The sequence below is a fragment of the Condylura cristata genome, unplaced genomic scaffold (assembly GCF_000260355.1).
Source record: "Condylura cristata isolate star-nosed mole 26May11 unplaced genomic scaffold, ConCri1.0 scaffold00013, whole genome shotgun sequence".
Taxonomy (NCBI): Eukaryota; Metazoa; Chordata; class Mammalia; order Eulipotyphla; family Talpidae; genus Condylura; species Condylura cristata.
The window spans coordinates 16147411-16166247 of record NW_004567114.1 but is presented as its reverse complement, the minus strand read 5'-3'; the positions used below and the strand labels follow the sequence as shown (position 1 = coordinate 16166247).

The 18837-nt window shown below is 34.6% G+C and overlaps 1 protein-coding gene across 1 annotated transcript in view; it reads right to left on the bottom strand.

The window, feature by feature from the left end:
• CEP128 (centrosomal protein 128kDa) overlaps window positions 1-18837 on the bottom strand; it is a 173644-nt gene that overhangs the window by 54523 nt on the left and 100284 nt on the right. The window contains exons 13-15 of the mRNA XM_012724388.1: window positions 17121-17471; window positions 9071-9721; window positions 2751-2915 (exon numbers count right to left, since the gene is read on the bottom strand). Of these exons, the coding sequence (XP_012579842.1) occupies window positions 2751-2915; window positions 9071-9721; window positions 17121-17471 (1167 nt within the window). The remainder of the gene's footprint in view (window positions 1-2750; window positions 2916-9070; window positions 9722-17120; window positions 17472-18837) is intronic.

Here is an 18837-nt window from a genome sequence, read left to right as displayed (position 1 = left end):
TCTTGTTTTTATTTCCCATAGTCTGGTCAACACAGAGACAGTGGAGGTGAGGGAAAGAAAATGTATGTATGCATGCACATCTGTATTTCTTCATCTACATGTATGCTTATGTGTCTGTATACATGTGTAAATACACATTTTATCCAGAATTTACTTATAAATTATGTTTTGTGTGTCAGGCTCCATGCCTGGTCTTGCAGATGGAAAGACAATCAAGAATGGTTAAATAGCAAACAATTCACTTGCTTGGTTTGATTAATAAATGTGCCTTCAGTTTTACTTCAGTGTCAGTTACAAAGGAAATTGCCAACTGTTCACATGAGCATCTCCCTTGCACACAATTCATCTCAAAAGATTCAATACAGCAGGCTCTATACTTCCAACCAATACAGTCCTGCCATAATCCTTATTTCCAGTTCTCCAGCCTTTTACTAATCCATCCTATGAAAGGGACCATCAGCAGTCAATCAAATCTTCCTGATTGGTTGATTGCTCAAGTGATCAGCATATATTTGGAAAGACAACAATAACAATCAGTTAATAGCTGCTGATAGTTTATTAGATATCAGATAATCAGCCAATTTTCTTACATTACTAAACTGTTTTTAAAGATAGTAAAGCTGAGACTGAATTTGAAAGAACTGGTCCAAAGCTACACACTTAAAAAGTTATGTCTACTTAAAAGTTCTGCCCAGGTTCACTAGTGCAATTCTACCTCTTAGAAAAGAAAGGTCCTATCTGCAGATAGCTCAATCCAAAACTATTTTGAGTCACAGTTAAGAGCATTAAGGTCAACACAATTAAAAAAATAAATAGTATGTAACAAGTATATAAACAAAAAAGCTGAAAAAAAGCAAGCATAAAAGATGTACATATACACATGTTGTTTATGTATCTCTGAGACTATTCGCCAACTGAAATGACAGAGACCATGTTTTCTCTGCATTAACAACTATTGTCAAGATTCAACCATATAATTTTAAAAACTAAAGGATTTTGTTTTTAATGATCCTGCTATGAGTATTTTCAGCCAACTGTCTTACCTGAAATCTATCCTTAGCATGCATCACAGGGCGATTAGATACTATGCTCAATAGATAGCAATGGAATACCACATTTAATTTTGAAATCGCTCTAATATGAATGTTTCATTTATATGAATGTGTTATAATGCATATATATTTGGAGCATCGCAAATAGAATCCATGAGGAAAGGTTTTTTTAAGTAGAATAGGTAAACCTTATTTTCAACAGATCAAAGATTTCACCAGTTTTGTAAATCCAATTAAATAAGACATAAAACATGCTAACAGTTTTCTAGCTAAAATTTTAATTATGGAAAAGTTGAAAATTTTAACATTATCTCCACAGCAACCACAACCTGGCAACAGATACATTAAATATGTGTGAACAGAAGATAAAACAAGGCAGGACACAAGAACTAAACTGCAATGGTTATCAAGACTGTAGACCTAAACTTAGCAACTTAAGTCATTTATTCATAACCCCAAACTAATATTTTATATCTTTAGCTTTAACAATTACTAGAAAATTAAAAATAAGTAAATTATAGTTTACAGACAAAAAAAAAGTTGAGGTTTACTGGAGTTTTGTAACATCGCAACCAGTGATAGCTCCTGCATCACAGATTTTAGCAATCCTATTCAAGTGCAGAATTCATTTGACCAAGTCGATACTGCCTTATCTTATTATCCACGCTTCATCAGTTCTTTGTACACTTGACTTCTACCACACTCTGTTGCAAATTCTTTTAGGTAGTTGTTAGAAATAAACAGAAAGCAAATTAAAATGTTCTGTCTTATATCCCTAGTTACTTCCTACCACAAAGAGTCACAAAAATAGTGACTAGAAGTCCTTAGTATTCTATCTAGTGACTGATACATAGCAAAACTAGAAATAAATTTACACATCTACTAATAGGAAAGCAATCGGCCTGGTAGGAATTTTGCAGTGTTACCAAACTTTTCATAATTCAGCCTCTGCAACAGCTAAAATGTGCATAATAGAATCAATTTTGATAAAATACTGTGAACATTAAAATTACCCAGCAGATAGTAATAACTAAAGTATTGTATATTTTTTCCTGTATTTTATTTTTACCTTCAGTTTCCTCATAGGCTAATAGGGATTAATTAAAAACTAACCCAAAAAGTTGGGATTAAGTCAGCTGGCATAAATGCCAAACAAATAGAAGGTCCTCGACAAAACAAGAATTCATTTTTTTTGTACATTGCTACTAAACTTCTAGTTTTTTAAAGATTTATTTATTTATGCATATAGAGCTGGGGTACAGGCCAGAGTCTCAAGGGCGGTGAGAGGATTCACCAGAAACAGAGTGGGGAGCAGAATAGGCAGATTGATGAAGTACACTGCTGAGGGGAGCAGCGGGCGAGACGGGAAAGATCTGTGGCGCCATGTGGGCCACCTCCAGGGCCAGGTACTGAGCTCTCACTGAAGAGGCTGCAGCTAGCTTGCAGTGCTGTGTCCTAATTTGTTGTACCATGAGGGAGAGACCCGAAACTTCTACTTTAAGATCCAGATGAAATTTTCAACCCAAAGCATTAGAAGGTTATAAATCAACTGCAAATAAAAATCACAGCATTTTTTCTGGCACCAGTGAAACTTTAATAAGAAAGACTACAATTAGCACTTATGACTATATATGTGATGTAATAGAAGAAATACCATAATTTCAATGTCCTTTACATTCACAATCATTCACATTTTACCTTTTCTTCCAGTTGGTCCTTCAAACACTGATATTTTAGCTTCAGTTTTTTGTTCTCATTTTCATTCTGGGATAATTCCTCTGTCAGCCTGTCACACTGTGATTTCAACTTCTCTAGTTGACAAAAATGAGCCTTAGCCAGATTCTTATCTTCCAAGTTTTCTGCCTGAGAAAAGAGAATGAGAAAACAAAAAGTACACTGCCCACATCATATGGTACGCCAGTCAGTACACACTTCTCACTGGACAGAAGAGCTCAAACTTTGTAAGTGTAGGCATTCACAGTTAAACTCTTTTCATTCATTTAAAACCTCCTCAGCATTAACTAGACATTTACTAAGTGACAGATACTGTAAAAGGTGTTGAAGACAAAAGAAAAGAACAAATTAAGATATGTAACAGACAATTTCTACGAAGATGAAGAGAGAGCTTAATAAAGATGTAAAGTGCATATACTAGTAACCTAAAGCAGAGACACCAATTCAGCTGAGGGGAAGCAGCTGTTAGAAAAGCATTCCAAAAGGGAATGGCTAACCATGAGATAACACAGACAGATCAGTGTTTTCCTCTATAAAGAATTTAAAAGCTTTCCTGTTCAACCTACCTCCTGGTTTTTGTAAAAGATTGTATACTTTCTGTACTATACAACTATTGACAATACTCTTCTCGGGCTGAAAAGATTATGAATCGTAACATTCATGAAAACAGAAATAACTTAGTAAGAAAAGGAGTTTACAGTAATTATTTCAGCATTAGCAATGCAAGTAAGAACGTGGTTTTTGAACTTTCTTTGAAATATAAGCAGAATCAGCTTCAAAAAACTATGAATATCGATTCTGTGTATGGGATTCAATAACGATTTGCCAAGTCGGTGAACTTAAAGATTTAAAAATGACAACAGCACAAATACTTACTATAGATCAGGCATTGTTCTAAATACTTTCTGTATGAAACAAGTTTTTATTCCTTTTATCTTCTCAACTTAACCAGGGAAGTACTATTATTTCTCCTTTTCAGAACTGAAGCACAGAAACTCCACAAATTCAACTGAGGTTATTTAATAAATGTATAGCCAGGATTTGAACTCAGGAATTATCTCTAACATCTGAGCTTTTAACAGCTCTGCCACAATGCCTTTCAAAAGGTACATATATCATTTTGAAAACCAACTGGGCACATGGTAGGTATAACCAACTCATAATAGTCTATAAGGAATTACACACAATCAGTTTAAAAAATACACATTTTAGTGCCTAAAATACATTTATTTATTTTCATCCTATAAATGTATTATAGGATGTAATGTATTTGCTTAATTGGGTATAAAGAAATACAATCACTAGAAGCAATTTCCTAAATGGAAGAAGTTTTGTGAGTTTTAGACAAAAATCTATATTTTATTTGCCCCACAAAATTCACCTAAGGTGTAATGCCACTTTGAATTAAAGGTATTGACTTTTTATGAACAATCCTATAGTTACAACCCAAAAGGAATTTTACAAAATAGTCTCTCAACAGGAAAATTATTCAACTATGATTTTAACTTTCAGTGGACTGATTGTGCTTTTCTGTATGCCCTATAAACATGGGTATCGAAAAGGGTGTCCTTCTGAGTTGGCTCTTAGACATTCTAGAGAACTAGTTATGTTCACCTCTTCTAACTCTCTCTCTCTTTCTCTAGCCATATCTCTTTGGACAGTGTGAAATCAGACAAATGGGGCATTTATACCTCTGAACTTAGCAAATGCTATAAATCAGGGTTTCTTCTTCAATTCCCAGTCTATTTTACACATTTGCCAACACACCAATGTCTCGGTTTCACTAGAACTTACTTCTCATTGCTTATCACTACATTTTCATTTCATTTTGGAATTGAAAAACATAACATCAAACTCAAAGAAACCTTGTAACAGAGAAAGGCATAGTTATTCCATTTTGTTGATGAGGAAAGTTTAAGTAATTTGCCCAAGATTAAATGGTCAAGTGGCAGAAGTAAAGAATTCCAATCATGGATATTTTACTTTCAATAAAAGATTCCATGAAATGATTTTGTTGAAATTACAAATGTATAATGACATATCTTTCAAATGTTAACAGCAGCTAGAGTATCCCATTAAAATATTTTACATTTAAAAACTAATACAAGAAGGGTAATTGTAAATGGAAAAACTGTAACTCATTTGTGCAAGGTAACATATAGGCACTACTCAAAAAGTAGCAGGCTAGTGTAAAGCCAAAACACAAGGAAATATATTTACAGATATTTGTCCAGTCATACTGTACTTAATTCAGTATGCTAGATCTTTTGCTATGACCATTATTATCAATTCCTCTTAATTAACCTAAGTAAAAATTATAGGGTTATATTAATGAAATAGCATGAGACTGGAGTTGTTCTTCATGTGTAGTAAATTATTTAACTTAAAGGGAAAAATGCTAGCCTTTCTTAATCGCTTGTTCTCCTTTTAACCTTATGTGCTGTTTGACCCAGAGTAACTATGATACCCCCCTACCTAGTGTGCTTCCAAATTAAAAAAGAAAATAATCTAGAGATTCCAGAAGATTTACACAACACTTTTAAATTAAATTTTATATTCTTTACTTACAGATAATGGCTGTAATCTGCATTGCTATCTTTCTATAAATGAATACAAAACACTTCCTAAAGAAAGGATGAAACCAATTTTGCCACATTATACAAACCAAATCCAGATAGAGGACAAAACAAAAGAGAAGCAAATTTCTGATTTCCAGATTTTTAAACATTTTGAACCCAACACCCATTTAATTTCATCTGTATGTCCAGAACATTATACGAAACACTGGAAGAGAATATAAATGTGGTTAAGACTAACACCTGCCCTTCTGGAGACCATGGACACAAAACTGTAGATAATGCAGCCTAAATGTGCTGAACCAACTAAGCGTTATGGAAACAATGGTTGAGAGATTTATCCCAACCTCAGTTGAGATATAGCCCAAGTCCAGGAAGTTTACATGTAAAGTGAGTTATGAATGAGGTCTTAAAGCATTTTCCTCCCACAGACTACGGGAAAAGGACAAGCAGTGAAATGTATATATGGGAATTGGTTCTACACCTGTATGAGCAACATTTGGGGAACTCAAAAGGCTCCCAATGTGGAAAAGTGGGATCATAATGAGGAGGTCTGAACTGGAGCTGAGGTTTTGCTCCAGAGACAGCAAATAATAAAGGTTCTTTGAGGAGAAAATGACAACCTCAGATCTGTGTTTTAGGAAAGAAAATCAGGTAATACCTAAAGCTTAGAAAGAAGGAGTTGGAAGTTAAAAGAGAAACTAAGGGAAAGGAGGAAGGCTACTTAGAGCCTTCCTTTGTAGTCTAAACTAGCATCCTATATCCTCTTTTCTTTTTCCTGATGTATTGTTCATATGCTAACGCATCCACTTAGCAAGTATAATGTCAGTCGAGCAGACTGTGCCTCCAGACTTTATCTGCAACTCAAAAAAGCATATCAGAATGTGAGGATAATGTTCTTACAGAGATGATCTTAAATCAAGATTGACTGATTAAATGATTACTAACTCCTGCTGACATGCATGTTATCACACAATCTAAATAACTGTGCTGAGAGCCTGAAATAGGTCAGCGGTAGTGTCAGAAGGAAATGAGGTTGTAGTTTCAACACCACTCTCAGGAAAACTAAGCTTCTAAAAAAGAATCATTTCTCAAACTTAACAAAACAAATCATTATATACCAGTGCTCATGCATAAACTGCCTTCCTTGACATTCATACTGTTCACCTACTGCCTTTCCTTGCTAATATAGCTGAGATGACTGCCTAGTCATTACCTCGCTGAGGTCTTTAGCATGTGACCAATAATGCCATCATAGTAGCATCATGAATACCCAGCAGTGATCCAGCAACCTGACATCTAACCTATTAGAGCTATTCTATTTCAACCACCTATGTCCACATTCCACAACAATGATGACAACAACATAACCACTCCTCAAAACTTAACTCTGAAAATTTAAACTCCAATATAAGAACTCCTGGCCAAATAAGCCATCTATCGCCACAGGTTCTGATCCTATCATTCTCATTCCTTTGCCCAGGGTAACTCTTCTTTAATGTTAACCACAAAGCAGCATCTTGCATGCTTCCAGTCTTCACAGCCATTTACAACTTCATCACTCATAAACTACTTGCTACACTACTGCTCTACTCCACATCAAAGGGAAGAGACTACTATCAACAACCCCAGGCCATGCTTCCCACATGCTCCGAAGAACACTATCCACTGTTTTCTGATCCATCTCCTCACAACTCCTCGTGGACCTTCTTTTTGTCTATCTGCCAACACATTTGACACTCTTGACTATACCTTTGTTGGATTCCCAAGCAACTTTCAATTCTGTGTCACCTTCTGTCTTTCATATGGCTCTTTATTCTTATTTTCTATATCTGCTTTCACAATTCATTCCCTTGAACATTGATATTCTAGAATTTCACTCTTTTCTTTTTCCCCATATGACCTCTTTCAATACAATGACTTCAATTATCACATATAGGTTACTGGCTCCCAATGTAAATTTAACTTATTTTTTTTAAGTTCTTCAATTCCTAACCAATAATGTTCTACACTGTCATGGTTAGCTTAAGTTGCCTTCTACCTAACTCAACATGCTAAAATCCTGAATTCCGTATTGTTCACTCCAAATCTGTTGTCTGTATATATTTACCTATCTTTACAGTCTCATTATCCATCCATCCAAGTCATTATCCACTAATCCTTGATCCTACACTTTACCCAGTACAGCAGAGTAGTTAAGAGAATAAGCACTCAATGACCTATTACTCCCCAGTTGGAAAGCTTGCCTAAATTACCTAATCTCCTGTGTCTCCATTTTTTCATCAGAGAGAAAATAACAACATATCATCTATAGGGATATGAATACGAAAGAAATAGGATAAAGTAAAATTCTCATAGTAATAATCAGCACAAAGTCAGTGTTAAAAATATGCTTGCTAATATTACTGCTGTCACAACTAATCAATTAACATGACATTATTTTATTGAACAGCAACTCTTCTCCATATTTTTTCTACCTATATTTCCCTCATCAACTCAGAAACACTATGTTATATTTCATCAATATTTGTGTGGTATCTATTTTTTTTTTTTTATTTTACTACCTCTTCACTGGGATGTTGTATTACAACTAATTGCCTGTTACGTTTTCACAGGCAGCATTTTCTTATTCATATTAGCACACAATAATGCATCTTACAACCAATAGTATCTTAGATTTAATCTATATATAGTAAAGGTCTCTTTCTGATTCTTTCAGGCTCCATTCTGCTCTCCACTAAAATTAACTCCCAAATCCACTACTATATAGGATATATAGGAGTGGGAGAGAATTCAGAAAATAATGAAAGCATTCTACAAATGTCAGCTATTTAATATTATTTCATCTTTCAGCATAAGCATAAGTTGTATTTCAAAGACTTTGGAAAAAATATAATTAACCATTGAAGATTTATCCATTTATAAACCTATTTAACATATACTTACAATGTTCTAGGATCTGGCCTAGGCACTGGGAATATAATTATATACAAAAGAGACTCAAAATCATGTCCTCACAGAATTTTAATTCTAATAAAGGGAGATTTAAAATAAATATTATGTAACCTATAATGTCTGATTATAAGTGCTATGGAGAAAAAAATACAGCAAGAAGGAATAGATTTATCACACTGCTGACCATGATATCATGAAGTGACTCCCCTGAATGGTGATAATCCTAATATTACTGTACTTAGCAACTGCTCCTCAAATTCAAGATCTCAGTTATGTATTTACCCAGGCAACTCTGATTTGGAAAAGAAGGGGTAAATTCAATAGTTTTGTGTTTATTGGGTTTATTGGGCTTATAAGCTGACACATTTTAGTTACCATATTAATAAGGACTGTAGTTATAGTTTCAATGGCCTTGATAAGTCTTTGCCTTTTATATTTTAGGAGGTCATAAATGTTGGATGAGGGCACATGTCAAGTCCACAACTTACTGCCACCTCTGCCTTTCCTGAACTCCCAAAATAGCTAAGTGTTCTTTTTAAAGGGCTTCAGTGCTCTAAAACAGGCATTCCCAGGTGGCTGCTATAACTCATTTCAACCTGGCCAAACAGACATGAATAAGCCTCTTTATTGTTAGTTTTATCTTCCCTTCAGTGCTTGGGAATACAGAATGAGCTCTAAAGTTTATGCTTTATTAACTTCATGAGCCACCAGAAAAATTCCTTCAGTATCATCAGGATAATTCAGTGCAGGTACCTTCAGTGTCTTAATATGATCCTCAGCCTCACTCTTTTCTTTTTTGAAGTGCTTCATCAGCTCCTGGATATTCTGTTCATGCTTAATTTTCACATTCTGCAATGATGATGTGAGATCTTCCAGCTCCCTCTGGTGAACATCTCGTTCTAGCTTTAACTGTGCGATGATTGTAGCTGTTTCTTCATCTTTGGAAATTGCCTGTGCCTTGAGGTCAGAAAGGTTCTTAAGCACCTCTTTTCTAGCTCTCTGTTCCTCTGCCAATTTACTAGCAAGATCTGCTCGAATGGCACTCAAGTCCTTGACAGACTCTTGCATCTCAAGTAGCTGAGCTTTGTCTTTGGCCTGGCTCTTCTTTAACTCTGCAATTTCCTCTTCCAGGTGAGTCTTCTCATCCTTCATCTGATTTTGCATCTTACTCTGCTTTTTCAACTCCATTTCTAACCTGTGGATGGTGTCCACAGAATCCTTGACTTCTACTTCAAGATCAGCTTGATGAGCCTTAACCTCACTTAGTTTCTTCTCTTTAGAGAGAAGTTCCTCCTCTTGAAGGGCACGCTTGGTCAGGATATCATTCAATTCCTTTCGCAGGTTATCTATCTGTTGCAATGCTGCATAAAGCTGGCTTTTCATTTCATCCTTTTCTTTTAGTATCTACCAGGTTAATAACATAAAACAAAACAAAAATAGTTACTGTAAAATTTACCACAGACACTAACCAGAAAACAAAGTTTAATCTACAGTGCAAAGAAAAAGTCATCTAATAATACTATTAATTCCATTTTTAATGAAAAATACTTTTTAATCTAGAAAAAGGAAGAAAACTATAATTTTCTGAGGGGGGATAACTGCAATATATGTTTCAGATTTTTATTACCAAAACATATCAAACTCTGGTCATAAATTATTATTTTTCAAATGTAAAATAAGGTGAGCAAAAGAAAGAGGAGAGAAGGACTCCTGCTCTAATTCACCAGAGGTTGAAATGATGTAGTGTTATATAAAGTAACAGTTATTTGCATTTCAATGACATACTTTTAGAATGGAGAAAACTCAAAACAGGTATGAAATATAGAAAAGTGTGCTGATACAATCTAAGAAAGGTTATGGTTCAATCAATCATCACTAATAAAATAGTGTGAGTGGTGACAAGAAATACAACAGTATCTAACTGGAAGCCTAGAAATCTCACAAAGGTAGAGAGGATATTTATTTAAGATTAATAGAAGTAAGGGACAGACTCAAGAGAAAAAAAAATCAAGGGACCAGACATCTGCCACCCTCTGCCAGTCTCTTTTAGGAGGTTAGTGTTTACAAGGAGGGACAGAAACCAATATAACTAACCCTCGCCACTCATCAATATAATTGAAAACATTAAGACTCAAAGGAAGCCAAGATTGTTTTCTGGTCCAGAACTGGCACCAAGGAGATTCATTCTAGGTGACTATGCAATGATGCCCACCATGGCTTGACTCGGGGGGAAAAAAAATATTAAGATTCACATTTCAGAATTGCATTAAAATGCAAAAAGTTACAAGACATTTTACACCCTACATTTTATGCCATGTGAAAGAATTCATGATAAAATACTTTGAGTCAATCACTCAAAATAAAAAGGTTTCCTCAAATCCCTGTCTATCTTAACATGGAAAAACAAAAAACTAACTTCTCAGCAAAACAATAAAAGTAGGTGATTAAGCAGTTGAGCTCTAATCAGCAGTGAACTAAAAAAGATTATCAGTCCAATCATGAGTAGTTTTATGACTTTAAGGAAAAGTATTTAAGGCTTCAGAAACAATAATAATGTTACTGATAGTATTATGATGAAGATTATTGGGAAATGAGAAACCAAATATAGGAGTGGGGTTTAATTTTAAGGAAAAAGCAAGATTTCAGGGAGGTATCTCAGCAAGATAGTGATCTAAACTCTAACAAGGGCAATAAAGCCACATCTTTATAGAAGAAGTCTCCAGAACATAAGTTCACTTTGGAAAGGCAGGGAAAAATGAAAGAAATATAGATAAGTCTAAGGGTAGATATGATATTTTTTTCAATTACAACATAACAAATTCCAACCAACCTAGTGGTTTAAAACACTGTCCATATATAACTTCACTGTTTCCTTAGATCTTAAGTCCAGGCAAGATATTTTGCACAGGTCTCCTAAAGCTAAAATGTGTCAGCTGGCTGGGCTCTTATCTGAAAATGTTGGGTGAGAATCCACCTCTAAGTTCATTCATGTCACTAGTAAAATTTAGTTCTACATGATTAGGAATTTTCTCCCTGCTTCTCCGCTAGTTTTCAATCAGCAAATTGAGCCAGCTGTGAGCTTCTGCAGGCCACACACATTCTTTGGCCCATGGACTCTTCTGTTTCTAAAGCCAACAATAGCAGACAGAATCCTTCTATTTTGAATCTGATTTCCCAAAAGTCAGAAAACTTCCTGCTTTTAAGGTCTCTTTTCATTCACTAGATGCATCCAGATAATCTCCTTATCTTATGGTCAACTGTGTGAAATAACAAAACATAATCAAAGAGTAATAAATCATCCTCTTCACAGATCCCGGAATTAGGGTGAGACATCTTTGGGAAAATATTCAAATCTCTTCTATAAAGCGAAATGTGTGAGGAGCACAGAGTGAGAATGAGAGGAGGTAATTCTCAATGGCAATAGGTAACATAATCCTTTAGTCATGAGTTAAGAGGTTTTTCAAGCAGCCCTAAAATTAAAATGTCATATTTTTATTATGAAGCTCTATCAGGTAAAAATTTCTTTGCAAAATAATATAACATATTCCTGAAATTGGTTTAAATAGCAAGAATTTTTTTTCTCTCACAAAACAGGAAGAAGGAAGAGAGGGCAGTGCAAGAGTCCTTCAAATCTCATACTCTGCTCTGCTACTCTATAATTCTCCAGGTTTTGGCCTTCTGAGTGTGCCAAGCATCAGATCAAATTATACCAAAGGTGATAGCCTTAAGATGGACAATCACTGACTACATCATCAAATTTGGAATTTCTCTGGCATATCAGATGCTAAAAACGAAGTAAGGTCTGTGTATTTGTTTTTGGCTAATTGCTTGGCTGGTAGCCATAGCCCAACATTTTGTCTAGACATTGTCTATGAGTCTGAAAATGTCAGACTTGATATCCACCACCTCAATATCCTGGATGTTCTCAGTGGAACTATGTTGAATAGCCTTTATCTTTAGGGAAACCAAACAATGGACTATGGTTCCCATTGGTGAGGATACATAAGTATAAATACTTGAAAGAAGTCTGAGACATCAGGCTTGTTTTTTACTCTAGTTTCTCCTAAATTTCAAACTTCTTCTCTTGCTTGGACTAACTTCAACATGGACAAATAACTTGGCTTTTCCAATCCTAAGAGACTCCAAATTCTCAGTCTCAGTCAATTTGGATTACTGGTTATAGATTTCAATCTTCCCAACCCAAAAACTACTACTCTCTACTTTCAAACCAACCAGCTTCAATCTAAATTTGCCTTTCTTTGAAGACTACAAAAAGTATATACACCTGAAGTTTTCCCACTGGCCATTTTATACCATACTGAGAAACAGCATAGGGACCCCAAAATATGACTTCTGACAGTTTAACCATTTCTAAAGAATAATTTTGCTAACTTTCTCCTTAGGAAAAAGATGATACTCCCTTCCCCCATCTTCTTTCTCCACTTAGCAATCCTTCATTTTAGGTTCTTTAACTTATAGCTCCCTAGCCCTAGAATTAAATCTTCACATCAACTTGAATTTCTTCTGCTGAGAGTAAGAGAAAAACTCTTAATTCAAGTTAGTTTAAACAACAAGATAATTAATTATGGTTCCAGGTAAAACTACTCTATGCGTAGTTTGTCAAAGCTCTAGGTCCACCTCTCTGCAGTTCTCACTCTGCAATAACCTCCTCTAAGAGAAGTTTCATTTTCAGGTCCATAGCAAGACAACTTCAGTCATTCCAAGCATTATTACAAGACAGAACAATAACCAGAGAGAGAGAAAAATCTCTCTTCTTGTGGATCATTTAAAGAAGTAAGCAAATGTTTACCAGAAGCTCCACATTTCACAGCTTATTTATCAATAATCAGGAAAGGATTATATGACTAGTACATGACTTACTCTAATTTTTGGATTGGAATTCATTGGGGATGGATTAGAGTGGGTTTGGAATACACGAATAATTTTTCCTTGTAGGTTTTGTTGGTACTACGCAGGGCAGGAATGGAAAAAGTGAAGAATTGGGTTGATTCCTGATGAAGAGCAGTAAAATGTATGAACTAAGGAAAATTTTGAGGATGCTGATGAGTAGCATTTCATGAGTCCAGTATAACAGGGGAAAAAAAAAAAACTGGTTTCAGAAAGTAACTGGTCAACCAGAGGAATGTAGAAGGTTACAAAAATAATCAGGTAAGAATAGTTAAAGAAGGAAAAGGGAATAAAAGATATATAAGAGGCTGAGATTTTGTAAATAAATATTTTAACATAGAACAATTATAGAAGATAATAAACTTTAGCCTGAGAAACTAGTTGCTGAGTGATTTAAAGGTCACTGTAAAACAGGATATTAATGAAGTATAAATATACAGGGTTCAATGTGCTGCTGACTTGAACTCTGAAGTCACCAAGGATAATGGCAAGAATTACATGTAATGAAATAGGTTGTAGGAATTGAGGTGCTAAAATGCCCGATTTATGTGGAGGCATAATGGAAAAATAAGTAGCAGTAAGGGATGATGAGAGGAGCAGTAAGGAAAAATTACAGAAAGAAGGAATGAAAATGGCTGTATGAAGCCAGAAGAAAGAGATTTTTCGAAAACAATGATGTTTATAGAACAACAGCTAACTCCTCAAAGGCCTGATCACAAAATAGATATGCTTTTCTGAATTAATTAAAAGGTAGACAAAGAAATTTTTAAAAGAACAAAGTTATCTTTCTGTACTTGAGGGAGTATGCAGACTGAAGGATTGCACAAATACAAAGATACCCTAGTCTTCCTTAAATTGCATTTGATAGGGCTGCATGTGCATTAAGAAAGGATGCACAGTTAGCACTGATTCTTCATACTTTCTAACCTTAAAAAAATCAAACTTTAAAAGATAAGCATATTACGTATGGCAATTTTCCCCCTAAACATTAAGATATTACAAGGAAGGAAAAGATAGAAATTTAAGTACCTTGAAGAAAGTTTAATATACAGACAAATCAATTATTCTGCAAATACAGCAAAAATAATAAAATTTAAAAATGAGGAAGCTTTCCTAATAACCAAGCTAAAAATGAATATAATGTGAAACACTGAAAAAAGTATACGCTATGATCAGAATCCAAATTTCAACTTTTTCCTTTACTGTTTTCAAAGCAGATACAAAAGTCAATGATACTTTAAGAGAAAAAGACCAAAAATATTTTGTGATAGATTACTGGCACCTATAGCTTTGCATCCTCCAATGTGTTCATCTACATATCTATAAGCACATCTTGATTTACTGATGTAAATATCCATGCCCTTTCCTGAAAATCTGATCTTTGCTACTTTTTACAAAGTGATTTGCTTGATATTCCATATCCTACAGTAATAAAGTAGTTCTGTAGTAGTTATATCCAAAAATCTTGCAAAGATTCCAAAAGTGTAAAAAAGCAAGAGGGAAAAGTAGAATAATTGTTAAGGAAATAAAAGCATTTAGCCCTTAAGTATATGCTAAGTGGCAAATATTAAAGCAGTAAATAAATTATGCTAGAAAAAAAAATGAAAGTAGACACAGAACTATTTGCATATACAAAGATTACATCATTTGAGCATATAAAGTGCTTCAACAAGGTTACTTATTAAGCAATTTATTCTTTAAATCATAATGTATTATATTTAAATGAGTACCATTTTTAATATAAACTTTCAAATATACCCTGGAGTCACTTTTTGGAAATAATCCTTAAAAACAAAAAGGAGTGTCTAAATTGCTAATTCCTTTAGAAACAATTTTATTAAGAATTAAAAACACCTTAAAAGTATTATCCAATAAGAAATAAAAAATATAAACTTTTTTCCCTAAAATTATTTGTAACATATTTCCACATCACAGACTTAGTGGACACTTGAATTTGCAGTGAAATATCTGTTACCCTTTCTTCCTTGATTAACCATTGCTCTAACTGCGACATGCTGCATTAATTTTTAAGGCTTTTAAAGTGGAAATTACAATGCCTGCTGTGATAATTGTGATACTACCCTAACTGTGGCAATCACTTTAAAACTACTTCTTTGCTTATCATTAGCAATGCTAAGTGATAAAAATAATTATATCAGGAATAGGCTGGGAAATGATTGTTTAACAATTTTTAATATTCTGAAAAGCTCAGTCTAGAAAACTCTCAGCACTGTGGATTAGGATACTGTCTGATGACATGGCCTTTTCTAAATTTCCTCTCGCTAAATAAAATCTCTGAGTGATTCAATCAATCAATCTGTTCTATCACTCCTCTCTCTAGCTACCTCACTTATAGTCAGTCTCTTTTAACCAGTTGCCAGAATAAGCTGACAATCAAAGAATCAAGGTAGAAGAATTTCCTGTGATCAAAACAGTTCTGAATCAAGTCTGAAAGCTCTAGAACTGTTTCACCTCAGGCCAACCAGTTCCCTAGTCCATGTCAATTGGGTTCTATTTCAAGAGCACTCCACAGTGACTGCAAGGTGATACCTGCCATCATTTCTAAATGGCCAAGATATGCAAAAGGTGAAAGATCTTTTCCATGACAACTTATTTGAAATAAGCATCTTTAGTGCCAACAACTGATTTTATAAATATAATTACACGACATTTTGCTTTCCTTTGAAAGAAAAATCAACTAATCCAAATGATTAGCCTTCTGAAATGTCCAAAATTCTTAACAAGTAACAAATGACAAAGCAAAAATGATAAACCAAAACTAAACACGGATAAAAATCAATCATGACTTTCCTGTTGATTATCTTATAAATATCTGCACTTAGCTCAACCCAAAGATATAGTTGAAAATCAACATAAGCGTATAAAATCCACTTAAAAGAAACTGATTATACAAGAGAAAGACGATGTGAAATGCATACACAGATCAGTGAAATGTGTTCTGGTAGTATCAATAAGTCACAAAAGCAGAGTCTTAAAAAGACTTGGGATTGAATAACACAGTACTTAGTCAGTGAGACTATCAATGTCACTCACTGGGTTTAGCTCATTATAGTTGCTGCCAGAAAATAGTCTTAGCAGTACTAATTCGGTTTTAAATGCTTCTTTCTAACCAATACTTAAAATGAAATATCCAAGTAAAAAAAAATTAAGATTTTAAAATACATGCATTGTGGCAAAAGCCATAAAATGCTGGGGAAGGTTTAGTAATTTTCTTCCATTTGAATATTAAAGAATAATTTCAATTGAATAATGTCAATTTAGTGAAAAGCTGAATTTGGGATAAGGGGTGTCTCTATTTTAAAGGCCAACTCTCAAAAGCCATAGATTTTAAGCTGCTAAAATAAAAGAGCCCCCCGCAACTCCCTGTGGTGCAACAGGTTAAAGTGCAACACTACGAAGCTACCCACAGCTCCTTCACCAGGAGTTCCAGCTCCATTCAGGGAAGGTGACCCACAGGTCACAGCAGACTTTACCTCTCTCTCCCCAGATGCTCCACCTCCATTCAGGGAAGGTGACCCACAGGTCACAGCAGACTTTACCTCTCTCTCCCCAGATGCTCCCCTTAGCAGTGTACTTCGTCAGTCTACCTGTTCTGCTCCTCACTCTGTCTCTGATGAATCCTCTCACCGCCCTTGCCTTTTGCCTGTATCCCAGTTCTTGTATGCATAAACAAATAAACATCTTTTAAAAAGCTTTAAAATAATGAAAAGGTAAATTACATTCTACCTTGAAATGGCCAAGACATAGACTCTTCTGTCAAGAATATCTTGATAGATTATATGCATAACATAGCATTGAAGTGAGTATACAAAGAACAGATGACTGAATGGCTGGTCAGATCAAAAATCATTCCTTAAAGATTTGACATTTTTACCTGGTTATTCTTGTCTGTCAGTTGATCAAGTGTTTCAGATTGTTTGTCCAATTCTCGCTCTAACTTCTTATACTTAAGCTTCCACTGCCTAATGGACTCTTGAGCCTTCAGTTTCAGCTCTTCTCTCCTCTTCTCTGCCTCCTGTCTCAGGGACTCCGACTGCTGGAACTCCAGGAGGTACTGCTCCGCCTGCTTGGTTGCATCCTCAGCATGGAGAGTCAGTTCTGAGATCTGGAGGTCCGCACGCTTTTGCTTAGCCTCACATGTCTGAAAGTGATTCTGGATCTCCTTAAGTTGATCCAACATTGTTAGTTGCTGCTTTTCCCTGCTTTCCAATTCACCTGTTAAATACTAGAAATAAAGTATGTGAAATATTAGGAACATATTCCTATCAAAAAGGAATAAAATATCAAGTAAGAATCTACTGTCACTGAAATGGTAATAAACTGTATTAAATTTCATTAGCAATCAATCTAGAAAATAGATGTCACTTACTAAATATTTAATAATTATATTCATTTTTATAGAAATGTTTTCTTTTTTACACCATGTCCAAAAAGAGAAAGTAGGTATACTGCAATTAAATAATCACTAAAATAGAAGGTATTATTGATGAAAAAATCACATGCATTAGTTTAGCAACAACTTAGTGCCTTGTCTAACGGAAGAGACATCAATATTTTCAAATGTATCATTATCAGTATTAGTAGTAATCATATATAACACTGTACTTTCTGACAGCACATAGAATTTTCTTATAAAACATCTGCAACCAAAAGAAAAAAACTGGAAACATCAGCATAGATTATATTATTTAAAAGTTCACTGAAAAGGCTCTTAATGTTTATAGGCATTCCAGTTCCATCAAACATGTTCCAAGTTGAGGCACCTATCTCAAGCTTACATGAATAACCTATGTCTTGATTTTTAAAATATCTATGTAAATATATCTAGGTGAATCAAAAAGATAAGAAATCTTAAAAATTATCTCCCTAAAACAGTCAGGCAACAATGTATCATAAAATCATATGAAGTCATAATGATTCATACATATTTTTTAATTTGAGTAGAATGGGAAAATATCTCAGTTCAAAAATAACAGGACATTTTACACAAATTAAGGACAGCTATATCATTATTAACATTAGGTAAACATGTATAGCCTTGCAGGGAGTGGCAAATTCAGAAGTGCTTGAAAAATTTCCCATGAAGATATCCACTGAGTCTTTGACCCCAAGTTCCTGGGGTAACAAAGAGAACATGTGTCCAAATAAGACTGGATTCAGGAGGCTAAGATGATGCTGAGAGGTGAACAAACAATAACTATCTTCTACATCCAAAGACTCCTACAAATGGAAACTGGAAATATTTACCAACTTCCTCTGGCTCTAGAGGCAGAATATTCAGTTCCAGATTCCACTAGTCCTGAACTGTGGCTCAAATAAAACTAAATATTTCTCTCATGATTAAAATCATGGTTGACATTATGGCACACAAAAAAAGGAGTAATAATGCCTCAAAAACAAGTTCTATTTTTCTGAGCAACAGGTTTGCATTTGCTGGGTTTGCTAAATTCAATGCAGTCTGGAAGAGATGAGTCATTCCTTTATCCACCCACCAAAAATACAGTAAATTGAGAACTATGCACTTGTTTGTGTGGAAAATTTTAAAATGAAATCAGAAAACTAGTGATTGTGGCTTACCCTTTTGTCTGTAT